We start from the raw sequence: 12,838 nt of genomic DNA on the forward strand, positions 1-12,838 counted from the left end.
AAGCAAAATGCTTTGAATGTTTATATTTTAGGTTTTAATATTTTTGTTATAAATGTACTGTATTTAATAATATTATAAATACTATTGCTAACATTTTGATGTTTATCCTTCCAGATACAGGAAATAGTATATGTAATTTTGATTAGTTAAGTAATAATCCTACCACTTTAACACCACACTGTCTTACTTTTGAAAGCCTCTTCTATTAATGTTAGTCATTTTATCAATCAGTTTGAGGGACTTATTTTTTGTTTTGTTATTTTTATATTGAGTGTTAAATTATATAGACCAAAGGTTGTGCTCTTCAGGAATGTGTAATATATTTTTTCAGATATTTTTTAGAAATTTATCAGAAAAAGTCAATTCAAACTTTGGTACCATTTTTCTCAAGATAATAACTTAATCACCACACTACTCAAGGGTTAAATATTAATTGGCTTCAGCACCAAGTCATCAAGCACTCAATTTTTAACAAATATTTGGGTACTTATTATGTGCATAGCACTGTTCTAGATGATTTGAAGCATTCCCCATTCTTAACAAGCTTGAATATGAAAAATATAAAAACTTTTCTAGACAAGGGCCAAGCAAACAGTACCAATATCTTTAAGTGGTACCGTAGTTCAAAAAGAGAAAGTTCTGTGGCCTTGACAAATTGAAAGGAAGTGAGACATGAGGTCAGTACTGAAGTATGGCAGGTAGTATTTACATTTACAAAGATAAAGAAAGAAGGTATTACAGTCAGAAAGAAAATATGTGAAATAAAGCAGAGAGATCTTGTTGAAGAAAGTCTTGGGAGTAAGGTAAATTTTGTCCTTATAATGGAAGGCTACTGCATTCAGACTTTTTTTTTTTTTTTTTTCTTTTAGACGGAGTCTCACTCTGTTGCCCAGGCTGGAGTGCAGTAATGCTGTCTCCGCTTACTGCAACCTCTGCCTCCTGGGTTCAAGCAATTCTCCTGCCTCAGCCTCTCGAGTAGCTGGGATTACAGGCATGGGCCGTCACACTCAGCTAATTTTTGTGTTTTAATAGAAAGGGGTTTTGCCACATTGGCCAGGCAGGTCTCGAACCCCTGACCTCAGGCGATTCGCCTGCATCGGTCTCCAAAAGCATCAGGATTACAGGCATGAGCAACTGCACTTGGCCTGCATTCAGATCTTTATATAGTTAATAAATTATTGTAGATTTTAAAAATTGTATATTAATAATATGTGATATAGATAAGAGAAACTAGGATATAAGAAATTGTATTTATTTGGATATTACAGTTATAAATCCATAGTTGTACCAATAGAAGAAAAATGCAGAGATAAAAGTTAGTAACTCATCTTTCTTCCTGGCAGACTGATGGAGAAACGAGAGGTTATTTTATACTGTGATCTTCATGGCCATAGTAGGAAAGAGAACATCTTCATGTATGGCTGTGATGGTAGTGACAGATCTAAGACATTATACTTACAGCAACGAATCTTCCCACTTATGCTAAGCAAAAATTGTCCAGATAAAGTAAGCACCTTTTAAGGTATTAACCTCCTTTACCAAATGTTGCCCATGTCGGATAGCAAAATGGTCCACATGGATAATACTGTTCCAAACTGCTTTTTTTTATTTAGTTTGATCAGTTTATACAATTGACAATAAGAAAGCAACTATATAGAACTACTTAGTGAGCAATAATTTGAAAATATGGGGGAAAAAGGCAAAAATGCCCCCAAACCTACCACCATAATACCACTGCTCTTTTACCTTTTGAAAGCTTCCTCTATTAGTCATTTTTATCAATCAATTTTAGAGTCTTGTTTATTGTTTTAATAGTCATTGAGTGCCTAAATTATACAGATTAAACACTGTATTCTTAAGAAATGTGTAACAGTTTCTTCAAAGTATTTATTAGAATTTTGCCAGGAAAAAACTTAATCCAATAACCAATATTTTAAAACTATATAGAAACTAGAATGAGAAAAGAATAAAGTATATTATTATTTTCACAAACTATGGAAATATTGGAGACTGATTTACCAAGATGTGAAAATTATATTTTAATCATTCTTCAGGGAAAAGATGGTAACATAGCCAAGAAAATTCCTACAGACTTTCCCTTAAGTTCTCAACCAACCAATTCAATTATAAAGGACTTACTGAGAAGAACTAATTGTCTTTTGGGGATAATTGGGGCCCAAAGACAAAAAGGAAAGGATGATCTGATAAAAATAGCTATTTAAAGAAAGAACAGGGTTTGTTCCCCAAAGAGGATTCATTTCGTCAGAAAGAAAGACGGGAAAACCCAACCCCATAGCTGAAGCTATTCCTATGTAAATTGATACTGTCAATACTCTTAGGCATAGTTCATTACTCCTATAAAATAATTCTGTGTTACTAAGATATTTTAATGTTTGTCTGTTGACATTCTCCTTAGGGTTTTAGATCTCTAACCTGTTGTGCCTTAGATGAAATGGACCAATTTCTTGAACAACTCAAACCACCACTCTGCAGTTTAAACAGGTCTTCCACATCATCTAAAGGTTGCTTAAAACATAGAGGCATCTATTTCTAGGTTTTCTGTTAAATGTTTCTTATGAAAATATTTTTGGGCTGGGCACGGTGGCTCATGCCTGTAATCCCAGCACTTTGGGAGGCTGAGGCAGGCAGAACACAAGGTCAGGAGATCGAGACCATCCTGGCTAACATGGTGAAACCCAATCTCTACTAAAAATACAAAAAATTAGCTGGGCTTCGTGGTGGGCACCTGTAGTCCCAGCTACTCAGGAGGCTGAGGCAGGAGAATGGTGTGAACCCAGGAGGCGGAGCTTCAGTGAGCCAAGATGTCGCCACTGCACTCCAGCCTGGACTACAGAGCGAGGCTGTCTCAAAAAAAAAAAAAAAAGAATCTTTTTGTGCAAATCCACAATTATAGTTGGAGATTTTAAATACCTCTTACATTAATCTGGAACTGGTAGATAGACAGTAGGCAAGGATCAACCAACTGGATTTGACATTTATATAAACAGCAGAATACACATGATATTCAAATGCACATGGAACAGCACCAACATAAGTCACATTCTGGTTTAAAACAACTACTAACAAATTTAATTAATATCATACAAGTATGTCTTTAAGCATAATGGAATTAGAGTAAATCAATAAAAGAGGAAAATCTACAAACGTAGATATTAAACCACATTTCTAAATAATCCTTAGGCCCAAGAGGAACTCTTAAGGAACATTAGAATATAGTTTGACCTGAAAGAAAATGAAAATATGTAACATGAAATTTTATGAAATTCAGCTAAATAGTAGCACTTAGAAGAAAATGTACAGCAAGAAAAGCTTATATTAGAAACGAATAGGCTGGGTATAGTGGCTCATGCCTGTAATCCCAGCACTTTGAGAGGCCAAGGTGGGCAGATCACTTGAGGTCAGGGGTTCAAGACCAACTTGGCCAACATGGTAAAACCTCATCTCTACTAAAAATACAAAAATTAGCCAAGCATGGTGGTGTGCACCTGTAATCCCAGCTACTTGGGAGGCTGAGGCAGAAGAACTGTTTGAGCCCAGGAGGCAGAGGTTGTACTGAGCCAAGGTCGTATCACTGCACTCCAGCCTAGGCAACAGAGTGAGACTCCATCTCAAAAAAGAAAAGAACAAAGACCTTGAATTAGTAATCTAAGTTTCCACATTAAGAATAGAAAAAGAAGAGTAAAATAAACCAAGCAGAAGGAAGCAGATAATAAAGATGAGCAGGTCAATGAAATTGGAAAATGAGAAACAATGAAAAAAATCAGTTAAGCAATATTTGTGCTTGGAAAAGATTGGTAAAACTGATGAAACTTTACCAAGATTGATGAAAAAGTAGGAGGAAGAGAAAGAGGAGGAAGGGGAGGCAATGATGGCACAACTTACCAATATCAAGAATGAAAGAGAGGTATCACTACAGACCCTGCAGGCATTAAAAGGACAATAAGGGGAAATTCAATTCTGTGCACATAAATTTAACAACTTAGATGAAATGAACCCATTCCTTGAAGACTACGAACTACCAAAAGGCACCCAAGGTGAAATAATCTGAATAGTCCTGAAAAGCATTCCAAAAAGAAACTCCAGAAAACAAATATCCAGATCCAGTTGGATTCACTGAAGCATTCTACCAAAAATTTAAAGGCAGTCTTTCCCAGGATTACCATACCAACACAAGACAAAGATAGTACAGGAAAAGAAAACTACAGACTAATATCCCTCATGAACATAGATGCAAAAATCCTCACCAAAATATTAGCATATTAAATCCAGCAATATATAAAAAGACTGATATACCATGACCAGATGGGGTTTATCCCAAAATGTAAGGCTGGCTTCATATTTGAAAATTAATCATTGTAATCCACTATGTTAACAGTTGAAAGAAGAAAAACTGTGATCTCATCAATTGATATAAAAAGAGTTTTAACACAATTCAGCATCTAGTTATGAAAAAAAAAAATTCAGCAAATAAGGAATTAAAGTGTACTTCCTTAACCTGATAAAGGACATCTACAAAAAACTCTATAGCTAACAACATAGTTGATGAAAGACTGAATATTTTCTGCCCAAAGTCAGGAAGAAGACAAGAATGTCCACTCTTCCTCACTTCATGCAGCGTTGTACTGGAGGTTCTAACCAGTTCAAAAAGGCAAAAGAAAGGAGAAGGCAGACAGATTGGAAAGAAGTAATGATGGTGGCACAATTATCTACACAGAAAATCCAAAGTGATCCACACATACACACACACCACCCACACCCACCTATACACACACACACACACACAAAACTAGAACAAGGGAGTTTGAGCAAGGTCATAAGATACAAAATCAACCCACAAAAAACAATTGCATTTCTGTATACTCACAATGAAAACATTGGAAACCAAAGTTAAAAACAATACCATATTTATCATAGCTTTAAAATAAATACTTAGTTATAAATCTAACAAAATGTATAGATTCTATATGCTGAAACCTTAAAAATGCTGATGAAATAAATCAAAGGCCCAAAGAAATGGAGACATGTGTTGTATTATGGATTGGAAGACTAAACATAGTAAGATATCAACTCCCCAAGTTGATCTGTAGATTTAACAGAGTTTCAGACAAAAATCACAGCATAATTGTTTATAGATATAAACAGGCTGATTCTAAGATGGATAAGGAAATATAAAGGAACTAGAATAGGCAAAACACTTTTAAAAAATGAAGTTGAAGGAATCACACTATCAAATTTTACAACAGTATAAAACTACAGTAATAAAAATAGTATGTTAATAGGAACTGTGTAAACACCAAGAGCAGTGGTACAGAATAGCAAGTCTAGTAATAGACCCATATACATACGGCCTTTTGACAAAGGTACACAGGAAATTTAATGGAGAAAGAAACTTTTCAATAAATAAGTGTTGGAACAATTGAACATCCATATAAAAAACAAAAAACTTTCACTTAACCCTCAAACCTTAAATGTAAAACTGTAAAACTTTTAGAAGAAAACATAGAAGAAAATTTTTATGACATGGAATTAGACAAACATTCCTTAGAAAATACCAAAAGCATTATCCATTGGATTGTAATGAATCGATAAGTTGGACATCATCAAAATTAATCCTTTTGCTCTCTGAAAGATCCTGTTAAGCAAATACAAAGATAAGCTCCAGATAGGAGAAATTATTTTCAATCACATATCTCACAAAGAACTTTTATCCAGAATCACTCAGTAGTAATAAAACAAACAACCAAATAATCTTAAATACACACATTTCCAAAAATGATATGTGAAGGCAAATAAGTACATGAAAAGGTGTTTGACATCAGTAGCCCTCAGGGAACTGCAAAGTAACTGAGGACATACAGTTACATACCTGTTAGCATTGCTAAAATAAAAATACTGACAATCCCAAGTTCTAACAAGAATTTGGAAAAACTGGAACTCTCATACTGTACATTTTTGTTGGAGATGCAAAATGGTAAATCACTTTGAAAAGTAGTTTGTCAATTTCTTATAAAGAAAATTATACACTTATATCATCCAGCAATCCCATTCCTAGGTATTTACCCTAGAGAAATGAAAATGTACATTCATATATAAACCTGTACACACAAACATTTATAACAACTCTATCATAACTGCCAAAAGCTGGAAACAACCCAAAATGTCCTTTAACTGGTAAATGGATATACATTTTAATACACCCATACAATGGAATAGTACTTGGCAATAAAATGGAAGGAATATTCACACATGCAACAACTTGGATAAATCTCAAAAGTATTAGGCTAAATGAAAGAAGCCAGTCTCAAAAGATTACATTCTATATGATTCCATTTATACAGCAGTCTTGAAAAAGCAAATCTATAGTGACAGCAAATCAATGGTGGCCAGGGGTTAGAGGTGGCAGGAGGGTGTGACTATAATTAACCTATTAGGATAATAGAACTGTTCTGTATCTTGAGTGTGATGGTGGTTACAGGAATCTATATATGTGTTACAATTCATAAAATGAGGCTGGGCACAGTGGCCCATACCTGTAATCCCAGCACTTTGGAAGACCAAGGCAGGAAGACCACATGAGGCCAGGATTTGAGACCAGCCTGGGCAACATAGCAAGACCCTATTTCTGTGAAGAAAATACAAAACTAGCTACGTGTGGTGGTAAGTGCTTGTGGTCTCAGCTGTTTGGGAGACTGAGATAGGAGGATAGCTTTGAGCCCAGGAGTTTGAGGCTGCAGTGAGCTATGATAGCACCACTGCACTCCAGCCTGGGTGACAGAGAGAGACCCTGTCTCGAAAACCAAAACAAAACGATGTATAGAATGAAACACAAAAAGTCAATTTTATTGTATGTTACTGAAAAAATAAAATTGCACCTCAAAAAATTTCTTTGTAGACAATCTTTCAGGACATAATTTCAAATGATCTTTCATATGAAGATAAAGAATCTTTATTTTTGAACATCTCCAACACTAATCTTCATTCCTAACATGAATGAAGATTGGATCCCTTCCTATAACTTTTTTAAAAGTATAAAACTTTATCCCAACAGCATCAAGAGTTAATCAACTTTTGGAAGCAACCTAAGTGTCCATTAGCAGATGAATGGATAAAGAAAATGTGGTACATATACAGAATGGGTACTATTCAGGCATAAAAAAGAATGAGATTCTGTCGTTTGCAACATGGATGGAACTGGAGATCACTGTGTTAAGTGAAATAAGCTAGGGACAGAAAGACAAACTTTGCATGTTCTCACTTATTTGTGGGAGCTAAAAATTAAAACAATTGAACTTGTAGAGACAGAGAGTAGAAAGATGGTTACTATAAGCGAGGAAAGGTAATGGGGGAGGGCAGAAGTGGGGATGGTTAATGGGTACAAAAAATAGAATTAATAAGAACTAGTATTTGATAAAACAAGCGGGTGACTATAGTCAATAATAATTTAATTATACATTTTTTAAAAAGTAAAAGTATAATTGGATTGTTTGTAACACAAAGGATACATGCTTGAGGTGATGGATACCCCATTTACCCAATATGATTATTACACACTACATACCTCTATCAAAATATATCATGTACACCCTATATATAAACCTACTATGTACCTGCAAAATTAAAATTAAAAGGAACTGATTTTGAATATATGTTATATAAAGATATATACATATCTTTCTATAAAAATAGAAAGTAAATTTTATTGCAGAAGTTAGAATCTATAGTTCTCAGAAATGTGAACATATCATCCTTAAAATGAGATATTTCTATGGTCAGAAAATAAAAAGTAACTCCTGAAGCTTTAGTGAGAATTATAGACTTTGCATAACCACTTTCATTTTTAATACTACTTTCAAAAAAAGATATAGGTACCAGAATGAGTCTCATTTTTATTTGCCGCTTTTCAGTTTTCATTCTCAGCTTGCAAGTTTAATGTCCAGAAAAGCAAAGAAGGAACAGGAAGAGTGGTAATGTGGAAAATGGGAATCAGGAACAGCTTTACCATGGAGGCCACCTTTTGTGGATCTACTCTGGGTAAGACCAAGGGTTCTCATTCACAGCTCTCAAAGCTTTAAACCAAACATACATAATTTAATGTAAATGTAATAGTACAGACAACAGCACTTTCTTCCTATTTAAATAATACTAATATTTAATCAATTCTATAAACAGGATGAATAAACTCCCACAATATGGTATCTCTATTTCCTAATTTCCCTTTGTTTAGAAAGGAAGATTTAAGCATATAAATAGAATACTCTAATTGGTTGTTTCATATGGTAATCTTTAAATGCTTGTTATTTTTAAGGAGGTATCTACAGATTTTTTAAAAAATATTTTTTATTGGATTTGCTATTTGCAAGGCAAAATGGACTTTTAGGAGTCAATACATGTTTAAATGAAAGCACTTGGTTCCCTGAACAAAAAATTAAAGTGTGCTTTGTAGTCCCATTTAAGAAATCTTTTAGTTACATCTAGCATATCCTAACATGGTTAGAATACTCCATATTAAAATAATTGTCACATTATCAGAAAAATGTATCAACTTAAAGTTCTAGAAATCCACATATGTACTTTCCAGCTAGTTTTAAAAGCACTTTGAAACTGATATAACATTATTTGTGATGATGAAAATCTTTTCTCATAAAATCTTTACATGAGTTTTTCTCAAAGTGATTATTACCACCATTTCTAACTGGCAACCAAATATTCTATAACTGTCTTACTGAATTTTTTTCTGCCTTTACAACATATACTAATGTGTGTTAAATCAGCTTTGGTCCAGATGGTGGAAAAGGGACAAGGGAAAGCAATGAGCTGTTAAATAACCTGCCCTGGAGAAGAAAATCCAAAGAACAGGATATGGAATCATATCAATGTTTTGTTTATACTCTGTTTTGCAATGTACCTGCTAAGAAAAATTATTAACTTGCCCTCAAGGGTGGATAAACTTATTGATGTTTTAGGTAATAAACGAGGCACTCATTTCAGCACAAAAGACCTGGAATCAATGGGATATCATTTTTGTGATTCTCTCTTGGACTATTGTGATCCCGACCGGACCAAGGTAAGCAAAGTGCATTTGGTAATGCATCAGACTCCAGCCTATCAGATACCATAAGCTGACTATAGGCCTATGCAGTGTTTGCCTTTTAATGTCCCAACAGTGTTGTTGGGGGTTTGGCACTTAATTTGCCAGTAACAGTTGTTCCAGGTGTCTATAAATACTCAAATAGTTTATTTAGGAAATAAAGTTATTTTGTAATGAGCTCATGTATTATTTTTCCCTAGTATTATCGGTGCCTGAAAGAATTAGAAGAAATGGAAAGACATATAACACTGGAAAAAGTCTTTGAGGATTCAGACACTCCTGTGATAGACATTACATTGGATCTAGAGTCTAGGTAACTCAAGGCTACTGAAGTAATGCAATTTGTTGTGCTGTTTTACTATGTGCTTCATAATTATACCAGCATTTTATTGTCAATTCTCAACTGAAAATGCCAATTATAAGTGGTGGAAAATTTCTCCCATGCCCATTATTTTGGCCAGACCTCATTAAGACTTCATTTATTATTTTTTCAAGTAACATGAACATTACTATGTACAGTGTACTAGGTGTGAAAGACATATGAAATTGGTTTTTGTTTGGTTATTGTTTTGTTTTCTCTTTCTTTTAATATACTTTATTTTAGTTTTTTTTTTTTTTTTTTTTTTTTGAGATGGAGTCTCGCTGTGTCACCCAGGCTGGAGTGCAGTGGCGCGATCTCGGCTCACTGCAAGCTCCGCCTCCCGGGTTTCCGCCATTCTCCCGCCTCAGCTTCCGAGTAGCTGGGACTACAGGCGCCCGCCACCGCGCCCGGCTAGTTTTTTGTATTTTAGTAGAGACGGGGTTTCACCGTGTTAGCCAGGAGGGTCTCGATCTCCTGACCTCGTGATCCACCCGCCTCGGCCTCCCAAAGTGCTGGGATTACAGGCTTGAGCCACCGCGCCCGGCCTTTATTTTAGTTTTTTAGAGCAGTTTTAGATTCACAGCAAAATGGAATGGGAAGTACAGAGTTCCCATATATCCCCTACGAGAGTGGTACTTATTTACAGTTCATGAGTGTACACAGACACATCTTTATCATCCAAAGTCCACTGTATATGTTAGGCTTCACTTTTGGTGTTAATTCTGCAGGTTTAGACAAATGTATAATATATGTATTCACTATTATAGTATGATACAGAGTGTTTTCACCGTATGGATTCACCCTAAGAACCCACCTATTCAACCATCTCTCCCTACTAACCCCTGGAAACCACAGATATTTTAAACTGTCTCCATAGTTTTGCCTTTTCCAGAATGGCATATAGGTAGGACCACACAGTATGTGGCCTTTTCACACTGGCTTCTTTCACTTAGTAATACGCATTTAAGTTTCTTCCATCTCTTTTCATGGCTTAATAGCTCATTTATTTTTAGCACTCAGTAATACTCCATTGTCTTAATGTACCACAGTTCATATGTCAGTTTACCTACTGAAGGACATCTTGGTTGCCTCCAAGTTTTGCCAATTATAAATAAAGTTGCTGTATACATCCATGTGCAGGTTTTTGTGTAGACATAAGTCTTTGACTTCTTTGAGTAGGTATCAAGGAGCATGGTTGCTAGACAGTATGATAAGAATATGTTTCATGGCTTTTCTTCTCCCAGCATTGGAGTCGATGTTACCTCTTCATTTTTTATTTTATTGTGGTAAGAACACTTAGTATGAAATTTACCATCTTATTTACTGTACAATATTTTATTTGTGATACAATATTGTAGAGCAGATCTCTAGAGTTTATTCATCTTGCTTAACTGAAATATTTTGCCCTTTAATTAGGGAGTCCCATTCCCCCACAACCCTCTAGAAACCACCATTTGACTTTTATTTTATGAATTTGACATTTTAGATACTTCATAAAAGTGAAATCATGCAGTATTTGTCTTTCTGTGATTGGCTTATTTCACTTAGTGTAATGTCCTCGCTGTTTATCCATTTGTTAACATATTGCAGAATTTCCTTCTTTTTTAAAGCTGAATAGGAAGCCACTGTATGGATATGCCATATTTTCTTTATCCATTCATTTGTCAAAAGATCTTTAGGTTGTTTCTACATATTGGCTATTGTGAATAGTGCTGCAATAAAAATGGGAGTGCTAATGTCTAGATTTCAGCTCTTTTGGATAAATACCCAGAAGACTGCTGGATCATATGGCAGTTCTATTTTTAGACTTTCTGAGGAACCTCTGTGCTGTTTTCAGTAGCAGCTGCACTGTTTTGTATTCCCACCACAGTGTACAAGGGTTTCAATTTCTCCACATGCTCCCTTACACTTGTCTTTTGGTTTTTTTGATGACAGCCATCCTGACAGGCAAGAGGTGATATCTCATTGTGTTTTAATTTGCATTTCCCTGATAAACGATGTTGAGCACTTTGTCACATACCTGTTGACCAGTGTGTCTTACTGTAGAGATATCTATTCAAGTACTTAGCCCATTTTATAACAAAATCAGGTTATAGGGGTTTTTGCTATTAAGTTGAAGGAATTCCTTATATATTTTGAAGACTACCCCTTATCAGATGTATAGTTTGCACATATTTTTTTCCATTCTGTAGGCCGCTTTTTCACTCTATTGTTTCCTTGGTTGTACAGAAGCTTTTTAGTTTGATGTAGTCCCATGTGTTTATTTTTGGGTTTGTTGCTTATGCTTTTGGTGTTGTATCTATGAAGTCTCTGCAGAGATCAGTGCCATGGAGCTTTTCCCCTACGTTTCTGGAAGTTTTGTAGTTTCAGGTCTTATATTTAAGTGTTTAGCCCATTTTGAGTTGATTTTTTTTGTACAGTATCCAATTTTATTCTTTTGCATGTGGATATCCAGTTTCCCAGCATTATTTGTTGAAGATAGTATTCTTTTCCCATTGTGTATCCTTAGCACCCTTATTGAAGATTATTTAGTCATATATGTGTGGACTTATTTTGGGGCCCTGTATTCTATCCTGTAAGTGTAGATGTCTCTGTCAGTATCATACTCATTTGATTACTGTAGCTTTGTAATATTAACTTGAAATCATAGAAAGTGATGACTCCAGCTTTGTTCTTTTTTCTCAGGATTGATTTGATTTGGCTATTTATGGTCTTTGGTGATTCCATATGAATCACAGGACTGTTTTTCCTATTTTTTGTAAAAGGTGCCATTGGGATTTTGATAGTGTTTGTATTGAATGTGTAGATCACTTTGAGTAGTATGGGCATTTTAACAATATTAAGTCTTCTGATCCACCAACAGGGGATGTCTTTCCATTTATTTCAGTCTTCTTTAATTTCTTTTATCAATGCTTTATAGTTTTCATTATACAAGTCTTAGTTAGGTTTATTCCTATTTTATTCTTTCTGGTGCTATTGTAAATGGGGTATTTTCCCAATCACCTTTTCAGATAGCTCATTATTAGGATATAGAAACACAATGGACTTTTGTATGCAGATTTTGTAACCCGTAACTTTGTGAGTTTATTTATTAGTTCTCGCAGTTTTTTTTTAATGGAGTCCATAGGGTTTTCTATATACATATATAAGATTATGTCCTCTGGAAACAGGAACAATTTTACTCCTTCATTTCCAGTTTACATGCCTTTTCATTTGTTCTTTTGCCTAATTGCTCTGGCTTGGACTTCCAGTATTATGTTGAATAGAAGTGGCAAGGTGAGCATCCTTGCCTTGTTCCTGATCTTAGGGCAAAAGCCTTCAGTTTTTTACCATTAAGTATGCTGTTAGCTGTGGGCTTTTCATATATG

At 34.8% G+C, this 12,838-nt stretch overlaps 1 protein-coding gene across 10 annotated transcripts in view; it reads left to right on the top strand.

Annotated features, from left to right (window-relative positions):
• AGBL3 (AGBL carboxypeptidase 3) overlaps positions 1-12,838 on the top strand; it is a 147,407-nt gene that overhangs the window by 54,478 nt on the left and 80,091 nt on the right. For all 10 annotated transcript variants that reach the window (XM_017887701.1, XM_017887711.1, XM_017887705.1 and 7 more), the window contains 4 exons: positions 1,344-1,506; positions 7,926-8,052; positions 8,985-9,085; positions 9,310-9,422. In XM_017887701.1, coding sequence (XP_017743190.1) covers positions 1,344-1,506; positions 7,926-8,052; positions 8,985-9,085; positions 9,310-9,422 — 504 coding nt within the window. The remainder of the gene's footprint in view (positions 1-1,343; positions 1,507-7,925; positions 8,053-8,984; positions 9,086-9,309; positions 9,423-12,838) is intronic.

This window comes from Rhinopithecus bieti, unplaced genomic scaffold, assembly GCF_001698545.2.
Source record: "Rhinopithecus bieti isolate Rb0 unplaced genomic scaffold, ASM169854v2 scaffold_17275, whole genome shotgun sequence".
Taxonomy (NCBI): Eukaryota; Metazoa; Chordata; class Mammalia; order Primates; family Cercopithecidae; genus Rhinopithecus; species Rhinopithecus bieti.